This window comes from Diuraphis noxia, unplaced genomic scaffold, assembly GCF_037042655.1.
Source record: "Diuraphis noxia isolate RWA-SAM2 unplaced genomic scaffold, SU_Dnox_SAM2 contig0001, whole genome shotgun sequence".
In the NCBI taxonomy this organism is placed as follows: Eukaryota; Metazoa; Arthropoda; class Insecta; order Hemiptera; family Aphididae; genus Diuraphis; species Diuraphis noxia.
In genome coordinates, this window is record NW_028301711.1 from 84526264 (window position 1) to 84547382 (window position 21119).

A 21119-nucleotide genomic window follows, 5' to 3' on the forward strand; every position below is an offset into this window, starting at 1 on the left:
GTCAAAATTCAAACTTTGAATCCTTGTAAAAAGAAAAATTGTGACTATGAATTTATTTTATTTTTCAACTGCTATTGTTAAAATGTGTTAGAAGCATTGTATTAAATTTTCAAGCTTTTCTACCGAACAAATAAATTTTTATCGATATTTATAGAAAAAAAAAACTAAAATATCAGTAAACAGCTCAAAACAAATCTAAATATTTTGAAAATTTTATCAAATATAGAAAATGCCTATATAAACATTCAGTAAAAATTTAAGGTATCTGCGGTCATTTGTTTTAGACTTTTAGAGTTACGACAAAATAAGAAAATCACTAAATGTGAAATCCAGTGAAAATCCAATGTTGTAAAAATTTAAATTTCAAATGCTCATAAAAATTTAATTTGAATTTTCGGTGGACTTTTTATTTGTGATAAAGATTGACAAACTTGTAAGGAATTTTGTATTAAATTTTCAAATCTTAGATTTAAAAAGAAAAACTTTTATGAATTTATTAATTTATATTTATATTATTTATTATCTTAGATAATTTGAACATTGCCGTAATTTTTACGTGTTTAGTCAAAATTTGAACTTTAAATGCTTATAAAAAAAAATTGTGACTATGTATTTCTTTTATTTTTCAATTTCTATTGTAAAAATATATTATGAGCCTTGTATTAAATTTTGAAATCTTAGATATAAAAGAAAATTTTTTTATGAATTGCTAGCATAAAATAATTTGTGAATTTTCGCAATTTTTACATAATATGTTGTCAAAATTTAAATTTAAATGCTTGTAAAAAAAAAATGTGACTATGCATTTCTTTTATTTTTCAACTGCTATTGTAAAAATAGTTTAGGAGCCTAGTATTAAATTTTCAAATCTTAGATTTAAAAAGAAAAACTTTTATGAATTGCTATCTAAGATAATTTGAACATTGCCGTAATTTTTACGTATTTAGTCAAAATTTGAATTTTAAATGCTTATAAAAAAAATTATTCATATATATTTCTTTTATTTTTCAACTGCTATTGTAAAAATATGTTAGAAGCTTTGTATTAAATTTTCAAGCTTTTCTACCGAACAAGTAATTTTTTATCGATATTTATAGAAAAAAAACTAAAAAAGTTGAAAAATTAAAATGTCAGTAAACAGCTCAAAACAAATCTAAATATTTTGAAAATTTTATCAAATATATGAAATGCCTATATAAACATTCAGTGAAAATTTCAAGTATCTGCGTTCATTTGTTTTTGAGTTACATCAAAATAAAGAAATCGCTAAAAGTGAAAATTCTTTTATTTTTCAACTGCTATTGTAATAATGTGTTAAGAGCCTTGCATTAAATTTTCAAGCTTTTCTGCCTAACAAATAAATTTTTATCGATATTAATTTTAAAAAAACTAATAATGATCGAAAATTTAAAATGCCTATGAATAGTTCAACTTAAGTCGAAATTTTGAAAATTGCATAGTGGATAGAATATATTTATATAAACATTCGGTGAAAATTTCATGTATCTATGGTCATTCGTTTTAAAGTTACATCAAAAACCAAAATCGATTTTGTCGAAAAATGAGTGTGCGTAAAATTTCCCGTTTTTCCCTTAATTTTTAGTTTGTTTTTCTCGAATATTTAGAAAAGTATTAAGAATTTTTTACTTTTGACCCCCCAAAGTACCAACTAGATTCACTTTCTGACCGAACGAGGTACTGAAGTCAAAAATCGTAGCATTTTTACTGCCCCAAAACGTGATGACAGACACAAAAAAAAAAAAACACACATCATGGTAAAATCAATACATCCATCGCTCCACCCAGAATCTAAAATAAAAAATAAAAAATGTATTCTAAAAATGTAGCGCAAGTGTCTATGGATTATATTTAAAAGAAATTTTTTTTAAATATTGATTAGAACAAAAGTTATTTCATTTGTCAAAATGTCAGATCTCTTTGGGACACCTGTATTGAATTTTAAGTGTTGGAAAAATTCATCAAAATCAAGAAAGTTGTTTTTTAGATAAGATTTCAAAATTTAAAACTGAATTATTGATATGTAGTTATATAATATAAACATAGTTTTTCATACACATTTTAATTTCAAATTCGAACAAAATTAAATATTTTATTAAGAATAATGATATTAAGTACTGTCTTGTCAGTTGCAACTTATCAATATTATATGTAGCTAGGTAACTACTTGAAACTTTTTAGTGCTATTTTATTTTATTTTATAAATATAATGATATTTTAAAATGCAATATTTTCTGCAAAAATTAATTTATCCTACTTACTATGCGAGTACTACTTACTTTTACTAACACATATAGTAAAACAATATCATAAATATTATGATATTAAAATGAAGCTATTTCGTAGTAATCGAAGTAGGCTAAGGTTGCATATCTGAATGATAACAGTTTCATTTATCTAAATAAAATAGAGAGGTACTGAGAATTTATTTTATCTATATTACACCTATGCGGCTATGCATCTATACTACTGGAATAAGCAAGATACATAAGAAGTGTCATCTAGACTGTTTTTTTTTTAACTTTAAGCATTGAGTATAGATACTATCTATACTCAATGATTTAAATCACTAGTGTATTCAAGTCATACTATTGTGATTATTTAACTATGGACTAGCCTATATGTTAGTACTTTATTATTATTCCAAATTTCAAATTTAAACAGGCAATAGATAAATAGTTGCATAGCTTCCATTATATTTCATATATATATACGGGGTGACTTTTTTATCGAAGAACACTCATTATTTTAAAAAGTATTAAATTTTTTCAAAATATTTTTTTACATTGTTTCAAGTTGTTAAAAAACAAACGTTTTTATTAAAAAATTATATTTTTATATATTTTTTATCCTTATCATTTTTTACTTTTTTGAATGATAACATAGAGTTTTAATTTTATATTCCAAAGCAGAATATTTTTCTAAGTATTTTGATTCATAAAAATCGAATTTAGGACGTGTAGTTTATGAGTTATAAGTATTTAAAGTTTAGACAAGCGGAGTAGTGGACAAACATTTTGCGGGGTAACCCCGTACCACTCCACTCTGCCAATCTAAACTTTAAATACTTATAACTCATAAACTACTCGTCCTAAATTCGATTTTTATGAATCAAAATACTTAGAAAAATATTCTGCTTTGGAATATGAAATTAAAACTCTATGTCGTCATTCAAAAAAGTAAAAAACTTAAAAAATGATAAGTATAAAAAACATTTAAAAATATAATTTCTGAATAAAAACGTTCGTTTTTCAACAAGTTGAAACTATGTAAAAAAATATTTTGAAAAAAGTCAATACTTTTTTAAATAATGAGTGTTCTTCGATAAAAAAATCACCCTGTATATATATATATATATATATATATATATATATATAATATATATTATATAAATATAATTATAATATAACTATAAATTATGGATGAGAATATTTTTTTTTTAAATTTAAAAAGGTAGCGGTGTAATATTGATTTATTAATAATAATTTATATTGTATAAATTTTACTATGATATTAAATAATTAAAATAATTAATTAAGTAAGTTTAATCATTTAAATATTTTACTAGTATTTACAATCAATGATACAAATATTTGGTTCTAAAGATTTTTGTTCCAAACATGGGAGGAGTAGTTTATAACAATAAAAAATGTAAATAATAGTTGACGTATTATTTTCTATTGAAGTGACTAATAACTTTAAAAAAGTGACTTTCTTTTGGCACTTCAAGATTTGTGGTTAAAAAAGAATATAGAGTTATTCCCTAACAGAAATTTTATTTTGTTCCTATTTCGATTTTAAATGTTCCATCTTAATAGTTAACTTATAAGTTATAACAATATTCTGGTGCTTGAAACTTAATTAATATTATATTATATGACATGAAATTTTTTTTTAAAATTTAATGACCATTAAATCAAATAAAAATATTCGCTAGTTTCAATAGTGTCCTGTTAGTTTTGAATGTTTTGACATAAGCGTGAATGGCCAATAGTCAAACTTTTAGGTAAGAACATTATCTGTGTTCCCTTGTCGGTTTTTACAGTATTTTAATTTTCAAGTGAATTGTGATCAATTTTAAGTATTAATTCTTTATATATTCATAATTCACTAGATAATTGAAATATTATAGTAACCAATGAGAAAATCCAGATAATATTTTTACCTTCAAGTTTGATAATAGGTCAGTTCACTCAAATGCCAAGACAAACAGCATAATATTAAAACTAATAAATGTAAATTTGCTATGTTGTACGTTTATAAAACAAAAATATCACATGAGGAAATGATATCCTTTTTAATACATTTTGCTTGAGTTATCTAATGTTTTTCTTTTATAATTTCAAGAGTCATATTAAATGTGATATTGAATAATGATTATTAGAAATAATTGGTTTATTTTTAATTGATTTGATAACAAATTTAATTTTTAACGAATTATTTGTCACAAACTTGTAATTTTGCTCAGTAATTACCTATAATGTATTAATCGCAAATAACTTATGCGAAAAATAAAATAAAAACAATTAATCGTTTAAAATACAGACAATAGTATTATTGTATAATTTTAAGACTTCTATAAATTTCTTAATTTTTCTGTGATAATTATATCTACAATAAGCATGTTGTCAATACTTGGATTTATAAAATATTTATTTTTAATTAGAGAATCATCACCGTATTAAAACCATTTTACAATTAAACATAGAATTATCTTGAAAATGTATACAATATTTAAAATTGAATTACTTTTATGTTAAAAATATTTGTACATGCTTTAAAGGATAATTATTACGTTATTTTTTTTTTTTGGTTTTGAGTATTGATCCAGAACCTGCAAAAGGCTTAAATCCTTCTTGATTTTCACCCTGAAATTAAAAATATTTAGTCATTTAAATAAACTTCAATCATACAGTTTTACTATAATATAATAAAATGGTAAATTTATTTGTTGTAATTATAACAAATAGCCATTAATTTTTATCACAAAAATATTTTTGTTTGTATAATTAATTCCACAAAAGAGTCTTAGTCAAGGTGACTAATTTATGATCAGTATAATGTTTAGACATCACATCCAATTTCAGATTAGTTGTCATTAGGGATTTATTAATGAAGTAGGTACAGTAGAAGCCCCTTATTAGGAACACATTTAGATTAAGGTGAAATGTGTTAACCGATTAACAGATTGTTTCTAACAAGTGATTGGTTTGAATTTGTACTATGAAAACATTGAAATCAAATGAAATATATATTGTATTTAATACATTTGTATCAAAAAAAATATACGAGTACAATAAATTATTAATTATGTAATTTAAAAAAAGTATGTATATTTATTTTTATTTTACCTAACAATAAAAATAAACGTCATGACAGCAAGGATAAGATTAAAGTATATTTGTTATTGCCAGATGATTGGTGCATATGTCAACTGATCTTAGGCTAATTGTTTTAAATAAACAATGTAATGTTTTAATAACCCTGTTTATTTTCAATGTTCTTATGAACAGTTGCTCCGTCTGGTTGATTCAATAACACGATTGTATTAATTATCCTGATAAGCGGTTTCTAATGTATTTATATTGTATATTATTGCAGTAAAGTACTAAGGTGAAATGGATTATTGGATTTAATTTAATAGAATTAAAATTATTAATGTATTGCAATAATAATTACTTCTTTGTCTTTAGTCACAGGGCGAATATTCCTTATAAACTGAATAGTTCCGATGTTATAATCATAATCTGGAATACCTCTTCGGTATGCTGCTTTAAATTGATTCGTTTGATCGTCAGAATTGTCTTTCTTTTTTTTTCCATCTAATCGATTGCCCGAACCTTTGAATGCGATGAATCCAGTTGGTTCTGGCATTAAATCAGCAGGATCAACCATCATTTCTTCTGCAGCAGGCTTTTTTATCTGAGTAGGTTCCTCATAACCAACTGGTGCAGCAAACTCAACATTCATATCGCATTCAATGATACTAACAGCGTTCCCCGGTTTAGTTTCTAGCACACACATTTCATAAATTTTTTGGTTGTACTTTATTGCTATTACATCACCAGTAGTCAGACAAGCAAAATTGCGCAAGCAATTTTCTAAAACAGCTTTTGGGTTGGTGATATCAAGGAATTCAGAATTTTGAGGTTGGAACTTTGAAAAGGTGGCTACTTCTAATGAAACGCTTTCAATTTGCACCATATCTCCTTCATCTAGCAATAGGTTTTTCATCATCTAAATAAAATAAAATTGATATTAGACATGAAGGTCACAATGTTTATAAAAGCAAATTTAAATTAATTTCCACACTGATAACCTTTTTTTAAAAGAATGTCAAACATTTGTTATTTTTTAGGCTAAAGTGCAACATAAATAAAATGTACTCTCCTAAAACCACTTATTTTCTGATTTTTGAAAAATTATTGAATAAAAACATCTATTACATAAAGGAGGCTTACATTTTGAGAGTTTGATGTATTTGTTTTGTATTTATTATTATTTGATTATAAAAATACATTTTTTACATTAAATTTAAATGGATATAATATCATTTTGAGATAAATTTTTGATATATCATACGCTCAATAATATTATTTTATATTATTTTGATGATGGGTGATTTAACTCCAAGATTTTACTCAGAAACAAAAAAAAAAAAAATTATTTTTGGTGAATTCATTTTATTCATGTTATGTGTGGGCTAGAGAGAGAAAACAAACAGTGTGCTGACATTCCCTTAAATTCAAAACTCATCCAAGAGACTTTCTTACTGAAAGTCTTAATTCAAAACTAGTCCAATGCTCATGTAATTTTTTGCAAAAATCTTTCATTTTTATTTTAATTAGAGTTATTTAGTTTAAGTAAATGATTATTTTAATTTTCACACTGAATAACTATAGTTTTATGATTTCAGCATTTTGAGTAGATTTTATATGAATTAATAAAAAAAATTAACAGTAAAGAATTTTAACTTGATTTATGTATAATATTAAGCGAAATATAAATATAGTCATGTAAATGATACTACTTTTTAAAAGTAAAGGCATTTGTGAGATTTTCATATAATATTTTTTCCTTTAGAAATCAATCAAATTAATTTTCAGGTCTTAGGTTAATTTTAGATTTACTGAAATCATATAAAAATAAATAATAAAATTCTTAGCAATAACTAAAGAGTGGATCTTTAAGTTTCTACATACTGACTTCATACGGCTTTATGAGGATAAAAAATGTGGACAATTTATCCATGACAGATTTCATAGGAAAAATGTATTTTGTATACCTATTAAAACATATAATGGAAATAAGAGAATATTTAACCTATTTTAAATATTTTATTATTGTTCATAAAAAATTAGATATTTTTTTAATTTCTTGAATTGAGAATTTTTCTAGCTACAATTTTTTTTAGACAAAATAAATAATTTGATTTAAGAATGATAAAATCTACTCTTTAGTAATAATTAATCTATGTATTATTTTGCCTAATACAGAATAATAAAAAAGGATCAATATTGCTCTGATAGTGGGTCAAATTTGTTATTTTTTAGCTCCTTCCAAATTTACACATTTCAGTGTTTTACTCAAGTATTTTACAAAACTGAATATAGATATAAATATATATAATTTTAAATAATACCCAATAAGGAATATATATTTTTTCTTCATCTGCAATGAACTCTAATACACCACAATGTGTTTGTCTGTTCGTTCTGTTATTGGTGAGCTTGAACAACATCGGGTAGTTGATATTTAACCGGGTCAATATATCCAGAGCAGATGGGGGCATTATAACTGAAATCATAGCGTTAGGTATAATAATAGTATAATATAAAAAAATAGAATAGTGATTTACTTTTTCCACCACGTTCAACATCTTCTCGTTCACTTCCAGGAAGCATTGACACCGACCAGCATCTGTATGTCGTGTTGAATGGCCGAAGTATATCATTGAATAAACTCAAGGAAAACTGAAATATATTTAAAATAGTTCAGAGCTCATACTATGACGGGAAGTTAACAGTTTCCTTACCATTGTATTTTCAGTTGATTATGAATTATTGTCAATTATTATATTAAAATTATAGAATGTTTCAAACACAGCCAAACATCAGTATGAACAATTATTACCATGTGAAAATGTGAAATGTTATTGTGATACACTACGTATGGTTACAATACAAATTGTAAAGCAGTCACAAAATGATAGTCACCACGGTTATCTGAATAATTAAATAAATAGTATATTATATCTGTATTTTATGAATAATCATATCAAATCCATAACTTTACTTAAATATAACCTTACCCATACAATTTTTTGTATTATGCGCTCAGCGGTCTAGAGATGGTGTAAAAATATGTACCTATATAAAACAAATATTATACATTTACATATCAAATAACATTATCACTCTACTAAAATGTTAAATTGTTATATAATTATCGTATTTCAATGCAAAATATAAACCACCGATATTAAACATATGGATACGATATTCCAATTTTCATTACATACGCTTTTGGACGAATATAACGAAGAAGAGAAACGATGATTTTCAGTTTTCACTTATAGCTTCTTTAAGCTTTTGAGAGATAAAGAAACGAACAATGAACACCGACAAGAGTGAATCGAGGTGCAATGACGCTGTGGTTAACAATGATATCAGTTGTGTTGGCCAACAAATTTCTATATATTAGTCACATCCAATAGTTTAATATTGATGGTGCAAACACTTCAAAGTTCAAATCATTGTATAAATAAAATAATACCTAGAAAGTTTATTATATTATATTATTATTTATTATATAAATTTGTAATCGTACGTTTTCTCATTAATTAAATTTAGGCCACTCATTCGTGTGGATGCTGGACGCCTGGAACCACTACCATGTTCCTTCAATTATGCCATTATAGCTGGTATAGTGTACATAATGATATTGTGTACGACGATAACAGATAAGTGATAAATTGATAACGTAAAAACGTGATAATCATTAATTTGGTGCCTTGGTGGTTTTTAAAACGAACTGGCATCAAAAAATTTCATCTCTTGTTTTGTTGTTGCTTAATCATCATGTTAATGTGACAAACAAAAAAAAAAAAAAAAAATGAAAACACCTTATGGATACTGTGACTTACGCGTCGAGAGGGTGAACGATGACATTATCGATGCTTACATTGAACGTGAGTAACAATTTTTTTTTCTATTCAGCCCAAGCAGAAGCCATGATATACATATAGGTTTATGATTATGATAGTGTTAATAAATATAATATCTGTCTGTTTTGCAGGCATGACTTATATTTTTCAAGCGTATTTTTTGACTGCAATATATTAATAAGACTATGTCAGTGTAACCAGGCCCGTTCAGAGATATTATTGTGCAAGGATCCCTTTTTTTATTTAGATTTTATTTCAGGATATTAAATCTTCATATTTAAAGAACGTGATTGGAACTATCGTTGTTGTTACTCTTACGATTTATTTAAGGTAGCTTTCCATAAATAATAATATATTTTACATGTCAACCAAAATTGTACTATATGATCATTATCATAATAGTATAAATTAATAATTCTTTCAATAAAATTCTGAAAATAATAAAGTTTGATAAGTTTGAATTCATAAATAATTTATTTATAGCTTTTATATCCAGTACCCTTTTGATTTTCATTGACAATAACTGTTTTTTCGGAAAAATAACATTTACTTAAATTTGCCAAAATTAAACAAAAACCCAAAACCCAAACTAACCATTTCAAAAGTAGTTTTTCTAGTTTTGAAGTAATAAAATATGATTATAAATTTAAAACTATTAGGAACACGGAAAGTATTAGGCCGGCCGTATGGGAATGCGAGCGGCGCGGCGCGGTGGGTCACATGTTTGATAACATTACGGTGTTAAATAATTCACAATTTTTCTCAAAACTAAAAAAAAAATTAAAAATCAGGAAATTAATGAGAATAAAATTTTGAAACGTCAATATTTTCAGAAAAATAAGCTCTACAAAATTGCTATGATCAATTTTTTTGGAAATAATTAAGTAAAAAAATATATTTTTTAATTTTTTTTACCAAAACATTAAATTAAATAAATTAAAATATGAAATAATTGAAGTTCTTATCCCTGTAAGTCTTATTAGTTATTACAAAACCAGAAATTCGATATCACCATTATTTTGGGAGATATGCAATGGGTAAATCCTCATGGCTCATGGGATACTCTGTATAATATATATTATTAATTGGGCTATTTTTAAATGATTAATAAGCAAATAAACGCCAAATTTTGGACAAATAGCTAAATTATTTTAAGGCAAAGTGTATGGCTAAGGCTTATAGATTCAAACAATATTTTACATTAATTTTTTTAATATAATTGAAAATCTATAAAACTAATTTTCAATAAGATTTCCTGAATTATATATACAAGTGAAAAAAATAAAGTTTTTTTAAAACCCTTTTTCAGTTGACATTCTCATTGTTGAATCTAATTTACAGATGGAAGTCATAGAATTGCAAAACAACAATGTTTTAAAAAAAAGTAATAAATTAAAAATATTTTATTCAAGTCATTTTGAAACAGATTTTAAATGCATTAAAAGTTATGCTGAAAAAATGATAACTGATTCCGATAGAACTTATATAAATTGTAAGCAGTCATTTTAATTAGGTACCTTCCTACTTAAATTTAAAAAAAAAAATATTGTTCATGATTAAGCGACAAACGGGTTCCTAAAAGTAAATACAGTTTTATGAATATCAAAATCCATTATGAAAGCATATATAAACAAATTAGAGGGAAAAATTAATCATCAAAAATCACAATAGAAACTAAATTTCCTCTTGCACTTAAGAGTGAATTAGTTATTATTTTTAAATTTTTCTTCTACCTAATGAATTTGATTCAATATTAATTAAGGACAATCTCATAATGTGAAACTCATGATATAATTGGTGCTATCCATAAATATAATACAATATAACATATTATGCTACATACTGTTTGTTTTAATTTGTCTGTGGCTCTCAATGAAAAACTGATAAAAAATATGGCCCACATCAGTAAAAATGTTGCTGTCCCCTGGTTTAGAAAATAGACTGAAACTGTTATTTCAGAGGTAGCTTAACCGCTATATAAATAATATTAAAATCATAATTGCATATTAATTTATTTCTGCTCGAAATTTGTTACACAAATTAGAAATACTTATTAGTTAGTAATAGATAGCAGATCTTTAGGTTTTGACATATTTTAACTAGCTTTATGCAACTTTCTGAGGATAAAAAATGTGAATGATTTATCCGTCATAGAATTTTTAGGAATAAATTTATTTTGCATATTAAAACAAATTTTGGACATCAGAGAATATTTTGCTTCTTTTTCTTATTTTAGAATATATTTTATTATTGTTCTTAACAAATCGTATACTATGATAATTTCTCGCATTGTGATATTTTTTAGCTTTTTTAGATTCTGAGCAGAGCGAGGAATGTATTGATTTTACCACGATGTGTGTGTTTTTTTTTATGTGTCTGTCATCACGTTTTGGGGCAGTAAAAGCGCTTTGATTTTCGACTTCAGTACCTCATTCGATCAAAAAGTGAATCTAGTTGGTACTTGAAAGGGGGGGGGGTCAAAAGTAAAAAATTCTCAATATTATTCTAAATAATCGGAATAAACAAACTAAAAATTAAGAGAAAAACGGGAAATTTTACGCACAATCAGTTTTTGACAAAATCGATTTTTGTTTTTGATGTAACTTTAAAACAAATTACCATAGATACATGAAATTTTCACCGAATATAAGTATATTCCATCTACGATGCAAAAAATTTCAACTTAAGTTGAATTATTTATAGGCATATGCAATTTTTGACCATTATTAGTTTTTTTTAAATTAATATATCAATAAAAATTTATTTGTCGGGTTGAAAAGCTTGAAAATTTAATATAAGGCTCTTAATAAATTTGCACAATAGCAGTTAAAAAATAAAATAAATACAGTCATAATTTTTTTTTTTTACAAGAATTAAAATTTTAATTTTGACAACACCTAAAAATAACGAAAATTTGCAAATTATTTTAAGCTAGAAATTCATAAAAAATTTTCTTTTTAAATCTAAGATTTGAAAATCTCTAAAAATCTCTAATATATCCTAAACAGATAAACTGTCTCCACTTAGAATTGTTTTTTGTATACAACGATATAATATCATTGAATTCAAATTTAATTCCATTCATTATAGTAACCCACTTGTAAGTTACAAGTTGTCAACCTACTGTACAGCAGAGCAACATCCATGACTTATCCACTTTTTCTATAATTGAACTTCCATTCTATGACTAATAAAATCTTGACTAATATAATATACACTATCAACAGTGCCGCAACTAGAGATAAAAAGGCCCAGGTGCGAATCAAATTTTGGGGCCCCCTATTTCAAACTTTTGTTTTACAAAATTGAATAGCAGTAATAGCACCAAAATCGCAATTAAGGGTAGGTTTAAACCCCCTGGTAACAACAAAACCTCAAAAATAATAAAGACACTTCGTTTACCATCTTAGGGGACTAAACATGTTTATTGATAATGCCTATCCATAGTGCATACCAACTACCAAGTACAAATTTTAAAAAGCAAAACAATTTTTATCACTTGATTTTAAATAATTTTCCTTACAAAAACAGATCAAATAATTTATGCATAGGCCTCCATTGTAAACCTAAAACTATATGTGTTTTCATCTCAATCGATATGTTTTAATTTGTAAGTACAAATAAAACATTGCATTATGTACCTTAATACAATTTATTAAAATAGCATTCCTATTATAGTATTATACTACAAATTTGAATGAATAAAATGTTAATTATATTATTTGTTAACTGCAATAGGAAATAGAAATAGGTACAAATATATTATAATATAAATTAATTAAATTAAATATAAAAAAAGCTGGTAAGTCGTGCATGTCACTCTGCTGTACAGTAGGTTACGAGTGGGTTACTGTTATGAATGGAATTAAATTTGAATCTAATGATATTATATCATTGTATACGAAAAACGATTCTGAGCGAAGACGGTTTATCTGTCTAGGATATATGTATTATAGATTATTAAAAATTTTCAAATCTTAGATTTAAAAAGAAAATTTTTCATGAATTTCTAGCTTAAAATAATTTGCGAATTTTCGTGATTTTTACGTATGTTGTCAAAATTCAAACTTTGAATGCTTATAAAAAAAAATTGTGACTATGCATTTATTTAATTTTTCAACTGCTATTGTAAAAATATGAAAGGCGCCTTGTATTAAATTTTCAAGCTTTTCTATTCAACAAATACATTTTTATCGATATTTATAGAAAAAAAGTTGAAAAATTAAAATGTCAGTAAACAGGTTAAAACAAATCTAAATATTTTGAAAATTATATAAAATGCCTATCTAAACATTCAGTGAAAATTTCAAGTATCTGGTCATTTGCTTTAGAGTTACACCAAAATAAGAAAATCGCTAAATTCAGTGAAAATCAAATGTTGTAAAAATTTAAATTTCAAATGCTCATAAAAATTTAATTTGAATTTCCGGTGGAAAATATTTTGGTGATAAAGATTGAAAAACTTGTAAGGAATCTTGTATTAAATTTTTAAATCTTAGATTTAAAAAGAAATTTTTTTATGAATTTCTATCTGAAAATAATTTGCGAATTTTCGTGATTTTTACTTATTTTGTCAAAATTCAAACTTTTGATTGTTTGTCAGAATTGTTTATCAGATAACATCATTGATAATAGCATGGAGTGTCGAAAACTATTATTTAACACAATATTGAAACTAACGATACAAAAATATTAAATATTAATATTAAAATATTAAGTTCAAGTCATAGGTAGTTAAAAATTCATAGTATAAAATATTATCTTCATAAGTATAATCAATACTATAAAAACATAATATTAGATGCTGGACGTAACTACACAATGATATCAAAAAATTTCAATTTTCATCATGTGTTATAAATTGGAATAAAAAGTAATATGAGTTTAAAATCTAAAATCTTTTATGTCTGAAAAGGGCCCCCTAAATATGATGATAGGGCTCTTTTGGGGGTGCCATGCACCCCCAGCACCCCCGCTAATTGCGGCACTGACTATCAATAAATATTAATATCCTCTAATCACACAATATTATTACAAAAATAATTATAGTTATAACCTGTTTTAACTCTCATACTTTCCTGTAAACATAATATTATTTTAATAATAGTCTACTAGTAATAAATGTATTATTATTTGTTACAATATATGATTGTTTTTTAATTTATGGAATATTTATTCACAGATGGGTATAGCATAATCGCTGTAAACACTACACTAAATTGTTCATTATTAGGCAATGTAAATTCTAATAAAAAAAAGAGAAAATTTGCAGAATGTAATGATGAAAATGATGAAGAAAAAGATTGGGTTCCTACACCCAAGTTAATAAATGTGAGTTTGGTGATTTATTATATGTAGATTATATTAATTGGCTAGTAACAGGCAAAAATGGTTAAGTGACAACTAATTATTTTTTTAATTTATTGAGGATACATTTTACAACCCACATTAACATTGTTCTCTGTACATATTTTAATCACATCCTTTGTAATATATTTCTTTGAAAACTAGTCAATTGTAAGCTATTTTTACTATATAATTTTTACCATTATTTGAAGAAAAATTGTTCTTTCTGATAAAAAAAATAAAAATATTTATCAAAACCCAAAAATTCTATGAAACAAATTTAAACAATATTAGCAATACAAACATTGTATCAAACCCTTCCCTCCTAAATGTATATATTTGGTCGTAGGTTAGTAAATAGTATTATATTTAAATTAAGATTTTTTTAATAATTGATTCTTGGGCCAGAGAAGACAGAACCACTTTCACATAATTGTCTTATAACATACAAATAATTATTATATATACTTTTCATTACATTTTTCTCTTTTAAAATGTTTATTAATAACTTCCTGTTATAATATGTAAAATAAACAATGATACAAATAACTTAATTAAGTTAAGAATTTAATAATTTCAAATTTTAAAGAATTTATGAAAATATGAAAATTCTACACTGGGCCCTTTAATTATATCATATACAGAGTGTCCCACGGAGATCTGACAAATGAAATACCTAACTTTTGTTTTAATCAATATATTTTTTTAAATGTCTTTTAAATATAATTCATAGACACTTGCGCTACATTTTTTTATTTTTTAATACTGAAAATAAAAAACTTAAAAATTGATACATTTTTTTTCTCAAAAATATTCATTATAGCCAATTGGTAAATCTGATTTTCAATAAAATTTATATAGTAAAAACACTTATTTAAGTCAAATGGCTGATTTTTAAAAAAAAATTTTAAATATAGATATTTTTGTTAAATAAATTACGATCTAGTTTATGTTATAAATATTTTGTATAAACATTTTATAGGTTAATGTGAAAATCTAATTAATTTTTATTGTATCTACTATCTTATTATAATAATATTATTTGGTCAGTAAACTCATTTTTTGAATTAATTGTTTCTAACATAAATTTGATCGTAATTTACTTAACAAAAATATTGATATTTAAAAAAATTGTAAAAAATCAGCCATTTGATTTAAATAAGTATTTTTACCACATAAATTTTATTAAAAATCAGATTTACAAATTGGTTATATTGAATATTTCAAAAGAAATTTTATCCGTTTTTAAGTTTTTATTTTCAGTACTAAAAAATAAAAAATAAAATGTATTCTAAAAATGTAGCGCAAGTGTCTATGAATTATATTTAAGAGAAATTTTTAAAAAATATTAATTAGAACAAAAGTTATTTCATTTGTCAGATCTCCGTGGGATCAGTCATCTACATGAAATGAATAAAATATAATTCTAATATCAATAACCTAACTTACATTCTATATTTCTGAAACTGAATGATAATGCCAGGGCTTGTATCTAGATAGATTGACAAAATTGTATAATGACATTTACTTTATTATATACCATTAATTAAAAATCACACAGAATAATTCAGAGCTGATAATCTTTATTTTAATTGGCATTATTTACTCATTTATATTTGTTTACAGAACTACTAAATTATATTTATATTAAGTAGTCTATAGTATAAATCAGAAAGTTACATTAATAAGAATGATACAATAGGGAGTTGCGACAACAGTTAAGTACTACAATAACATTGTGAATAAAATGTACATTTATGACTTTGTGATAGTATTAATGTGTGTGGTTAGGTTAATCTTTTAATTTAAATTCCATGTGTACTACTATAGCTTAATCTATTTAACTTCTGTATATCAACAGACAACTTAAATTTAATGAATTTTTTACATGGTTTGAAATTTAATTAATTAATAAATTTTAAATTTAAATTTAAAAAAAAAATTAATTTTGTTATTTATGTTACAAAAGGTTCAGTTTACCTTAGTACTTTAGTGCTTGTATCATAGTAAAAATAGTATGATTTATAATTTGTTTTAAAATTTAATTTAAATGTATTTCATTTTTATTTAGGATAATTACTCCAAATTAACCATTCTGAATCGTTTGACCATCCAAATAACAAATATTGGACAACTGCAAAAAATTGTAAGTAAAAAAATAAAATAATGAATACAATAATTACTGAAATTAACTAATTGTATTATTTTTGTATTTTAGTTGAGTTCTCAAAATTTCAAATTGTATAATATTCTAGCAGTAGAACCATTAAATGATAAAATTTTTCAGGTATGAATAATATTAAGTCGTAATTAATAAATAACTTTGTTACTTATTAATATATTACCTTCAGTACCAATTCTTGAGGAATTTTTGAATTATTATTCATTTAGATACATATAAATTCAACTGTGTTTAATAATAATAATAATTATTATTTTGGCGCAGATTAGAAAGGTAACATTTTTTCTTCAAAAAACATAGTTATATTAATCATTGGTGCTATGGACTACCTTAATAGTATCGACACGGTATGCAAATACATCGGAACATGCATATGTCTTGTAACTACTAATGGTAGTCATGGACTCATGGTTATTAATGATATCATTTTCTGTGTCACACAATAATCACATGACTCCCAGTCATAAGATATATGTCAATATATAATTAAAATTTTAGTACCTACATAAATATAATATAATATAATAGATCATATGGATAACAATATAGATTATAATTTTTTATTTATGAGTTTTATGGCATAATAGTGGCAGTCAAATGATTTTGACAAGGGGGATATGACCGATGTTTTAATATGCACTAGTTGATTACTATTATCAGGTCTAAAAAAATTGAAAAAAGCAATGGGAATCTATACCTCTTTATCCTGTACTCATTTGACTGATAATGTGGTTAATTAACTAATCATTATACAAATAGATAAATAATGTATAATATTTATAAAAAGGAGCAAAAGCTCCTTAGCTCTCCCTTAGATTTGGGCCTGATAATATGAAATCTTCAGAGTTACTATTACTAACCCACCGGATGATAGGTTTCTCGGTTTATATATTATATAAATATAAAGTGAAAATGAATTAAATTATTAACATTTGAAAATTAAAACCAAGTTATTATAATAATTATTTTTCTCTGAGAGGACGTTACACAGGTATTTATCTTACAATTGCGTAACATAGCAAATGTACTCTAGGTAGATCACATTTTGCTTCGTTAGTTAAATTAAAGTGAAACAGCCTATTATAAAACTTGATAGTAATAACATTGCTATGTTTGTATATGGGATTGTTTATCATAGCTTAATTTTTTAATAAGTTGTGAGTATATGATATGGTTTAAATTATAAACTAACTCACTTAAAAACTGAATTATTATAAAAAAAAAAGTCAACATACTAACACAGATAATGTTATTAGTTGTTACCATCAAGTTTTATAATAGGTTGTTTCAAACTAATTTTTTAACTAACAAAACTAAACATGATATTATGCTGAGCGTAAATTTGGTATGCTAATTACTTGTAAAACAGGAAAAAAATGTTTGTATAATGTCCACTTAAATGTTATGATATAATATATAATATATTATTTTAAATTTTTTAGGACATAGTCACTTCACCATCAGTTGATATAATAACTTGTAATATGAAAACATCTATAACTCCAAAGGACTACACAATTGCAATTGAAAAAAACATTTATTTTGAAATATCCTATTGTCCAATGTTATTTAATTCAAATATACGTCAAGATACTTTTACTTTAGCTCATCTACTTTATATTAAAGGAAAATCAAAAGTAAATTAAAATACTTTAATTTAATAATTTAATTCTTGTAATTATTAAACTTTTCACCTGTTTCAGAACTTAATAATTACAAGTGGGGCAGCAAATAAACTAGACATACGCAATCCTCATGATGTGATGAATTTGTATCCTTTAATAGAAGTTTTCATTGATTAATAAGTTAAAAATATTGATTTTTAAAAGCAATTTTCTAAAATAAAACAGTGCTCAAAACGGACCAGAATGCACCAGATAGGCAATCCACAAATGCTCATAAATAGTTTGAAAAAAATACAAATATTGTGGCAATTATTTTAAGACCTTAATTTCTTAGGTACCTAAAATATGTGTTTATATCAGATTTGTAAACATAAATTTAAATTTAAAATTAATTATCATGAGTTGGTCATATGAATATGAATATGACCAACAATACAAATGAACAAGAACAACATATGTTGTCAGCATTACGGTTCGTAAAATTTGCAATTTCGAGCACTGCAATTAAATAAAACATTGATTTATGTTGTAATAAATCTATGTCTTATTTTTATTAATGCATTCAAATTTGTTGCTATGTCTAACCATATTTTGTAAACTACATTACAAATTTAATCGTCTTCTGTACATGTTTATTGTTATTCATTACTTCAATAGTCTTAATAAATATAACTTGACTATGAATTCAGAGGTATTTTACTAGGTCTTTCTAGAAAACTATCAATGAAATCAATCACTCAAGGATGTTATTCAATTATTTTAAAGAGCTGTATGTTTCATCTTTTCACTATTTTATTAACACTAAACTATAAATAATGTAAACTTTGTATTTCAGATGGTCGAAAATTAGGAAAGTCTGCGATACATTTAAAACCTGTGAATAACAATTCTTAATATTACAAACAATTTTTGACATATATTATTGGATTGATATTAAGTTTTGAATGTATTATATATATAATATTAATTAATTAATTATTTATTATTATTATTTACCTTTTTATTGTAAAATTCTGGTAGTACTATTCAATACAACACACACACACTATGAAATACATTAATTTTTAATTAAGCCTAATAATTGTCAGCTAATAATTAAAATGTTGAACCTTGTTATTAATATTAACATAGAAATTAGTTCTATTTGGACCAGATTCTGTTTTATTACATTATTATATTTAGTATATTAATTAATTATCAGCTTTCAAAAACACTAATAATATATTTTATTTTAATTAATTAAAGTGATATATATATATATTTTACACATTTTTATTTAAATATTCTCTGCATTTAGTGCCTTACCTATAAATATGTTTTTCCCATTGTTATCGGTGATAATGAGTTATAAAAACGTGTCCGTTTTTTCAATGTTTTTTCTTTTAATTTTTTTTTAAACAAAATTTTAAATTTAAATACAAACAATATAAATTATTTTTTAATTAATTCCTAATCTTATAGATTTTTCTACTACTCTTCAATGATTGAACGTTTCTATCTTACTTTTTTGATTTTCAACTTTCACTACCTCTTTGTTATTTTTTTCATCATCATTTTCATCCAAACTTAAATTATAGCTATTCACTTTTTTCATAAATATTGTATTCCGCCTAAGTATTTTACCCTTTTTAGTTTTTATCCTTTACCTAATATGATCTTGGTCAATTAGTTTTATTCGCAACAACAGCTTTGGACCCTAGTTTTGAAACTTTATCTTGTAACAGAATATTTTCATTTGGTTTAAACTCTTGTTCAACATTAGTAGGTGTTTCATCATACTAGTATTTTTGTACTTTATTTGCTACTGAGCAGTCAATTACATCAGGATTAAAATTTTTTTTTATTTAATCTATTAGTTTTTGATCTTAATACTCTATTTTGTAACATCTGTGCTGGAGATCAAGGAACGCCCGTTACTATAATTGAATAGATATAAATTTAAATCTTGATTCTCACTTTTAGACTTTTTTTTATCATGTTTTTTAATTCCCATTGCTTTTTCTGCAAGGTAATTGCTTTTGGGATAATTGGGACTCTACGATGTTATATTATTATAATATCATATGAAATTATATATAATAATAATTTATTCAGCAATAATAGTTTACAATGGAAGATATATACATATTTGTAATTATATTGCTTTGCCCATCACTAAGGACAAGTTCCTTGTTTTGATGGTCGAGAGTCTCTAAGAGAGAGAAAAAAAGAAAAATTAATTAATTATATGAATGAATATAATAGTAATATAAATAATTGGATAAGATAATGATAAATATAATTGTTGCTAGTAGTTAATCATACAATTATATGAACAAAATAGGATAGTATAACGAGGTATAATACAAAATAAATAACTTAACAAAAAATAGATAAAATACACTCATATAACTGGTTCATTGTGTAATAACCATCTCTTTATAAGAAACTTAAAGTTTTTAAATTTATCGTAATTTATTATAATGATAGGGAGCCTTTCATATAGTCTCAATCCCGTTATGAAATAGCTGTTATAATATTTAGATGTGTTTATTTTAGGAAATATTAGATTTTCAGATCTTGTATTATGATTGTGTGTGGCACTGTGGCTGTTTGTTCTAGATTATTTTTAAAGAGGTAGAATAAAGTTTTTTAATGGATAGGAGTTTAGTGTCTGAGTATAATTGTTTAGTAGGTTGAAGTCTAGGTTTCTGAAATATAATTTTTTAAATGGTATTTTGGGCTACTTATAAGTTGTTTGTATATGTTGAGGATCTTCTCCCCAAGCCACAATACCATTTCT

General features: G+C 24.4%; 2 protein-coding genes across 4 annotated transcripts; one reads left to right on the plus strand and one right to left on the minus strand.

Annotated features, from left to right (window-relative positions):
- Window positions 1-4653: 4653 nt before the first annotated feature.
- Window positions 4654-8931, minus strand: LOC107165622 (ubiquitin recognition factor in ER-associated degradation protein 1-like). 3 transcript variants are annotated; one of them, XM_015513950.2, is made up of 7 exons: window positions 8848-8931; window positions 8330-8387; window positions 8054-8243; window positions 7877-7991; window positions 7661-7815; window positions 5698-6255; window positions 4654-4886 (listed from the first exon to the last, which is right to left on the minus strand). In XM_015513950.2, exons 3-7 carry the CDS (start codon window positions 8054-8056, stop codon window positions 4815-4817), a joined length of 903 nt encoding a protein of 300 aa, XP_015369436.1. In that variant the 5' UTR covers window positions 8057-8243; window positions 8330-8387; window positions 8848-8931; the 3' UTR covers window positions 4654-4814. The 3 variants fall into 3 exon arrangements, with proteins under 3 accessions (XP_015369436.1, XP_089072255.1, XP_015369434.1); XM_089216129.1 differs by lacking the exon at window positions 8848-8931 and adding an exon at window positions 8794-8812; XM_015513948.2 differs by lacking the exon at window positions 8848-8931 and adding an exon at window positions 8540-8782.
- A 64-nt stretch (window positions 8932-8995) lies between these two features.
- Window positions 8996-19602, plus strand: Rpp30 (ribonuclease P protein subunit Rpp30). The gene is made up of 8 exons (XM_015513952.2): window positions 8996-9208; window positions 14367-14515; window positions 16602-16676; window positions 16749-16817; window positions 18155-18349; window positions 18416-18483; window positions 19027-19106; window positions 19173-19602. The coding sequence occupies exons 1-8, from the start codon at window positions 9133-9135 to the stop codon at window positions 19229-19231; spliced, it is 771 nt and encodes a 256-aa protein (XP_015369438.1). The 5' UTR covers window positions 8996-9132; the 3' UTR covers window positions 19232-19602.
- Window positions 19603-21119: the final 1517 nt, after the last annotated feature.

Bases quoted from the DNA above. Each gene is read 5' to 3' on its own strand.
- LOC107165622 (XM_015513950.2), bottom strand. The intron at 6,256-7,660 runs GTATTATTTAAA...TATTTTATTTAG, and splicing joins AAATATATATTCCTTATTGG to ATGATGAAAAACCTATTGCT. The intron at 4,887-5,697 runs GTAATTATTATT...TTTTAATTTCAG, and splicing joins CTGTGACTAAAGACAAAGAA to GGTGAAAATCAAGAAGGATT.
- Rpp30 (XM_015513952.2), top strand. From the start codon at position 9,133: ATGAAAACACCTTATGGATACTGTGACTTACGCGTCGAGAGGGTGAAC. The intron at 9,209-14,366 runs GTGAGTAACAAT...ATTTATTCACAG, and splicing joins TATCGATGCTTACATTGAAC to ATGGGTATAGCATAATCGCT. The intron at 16,818-18,154 runs GTATGAATAATA...TAAATTTTTTAG, and splicing joins TAAATGATAAAATTTTTCAG to GACATAGTCACTTCACCATC.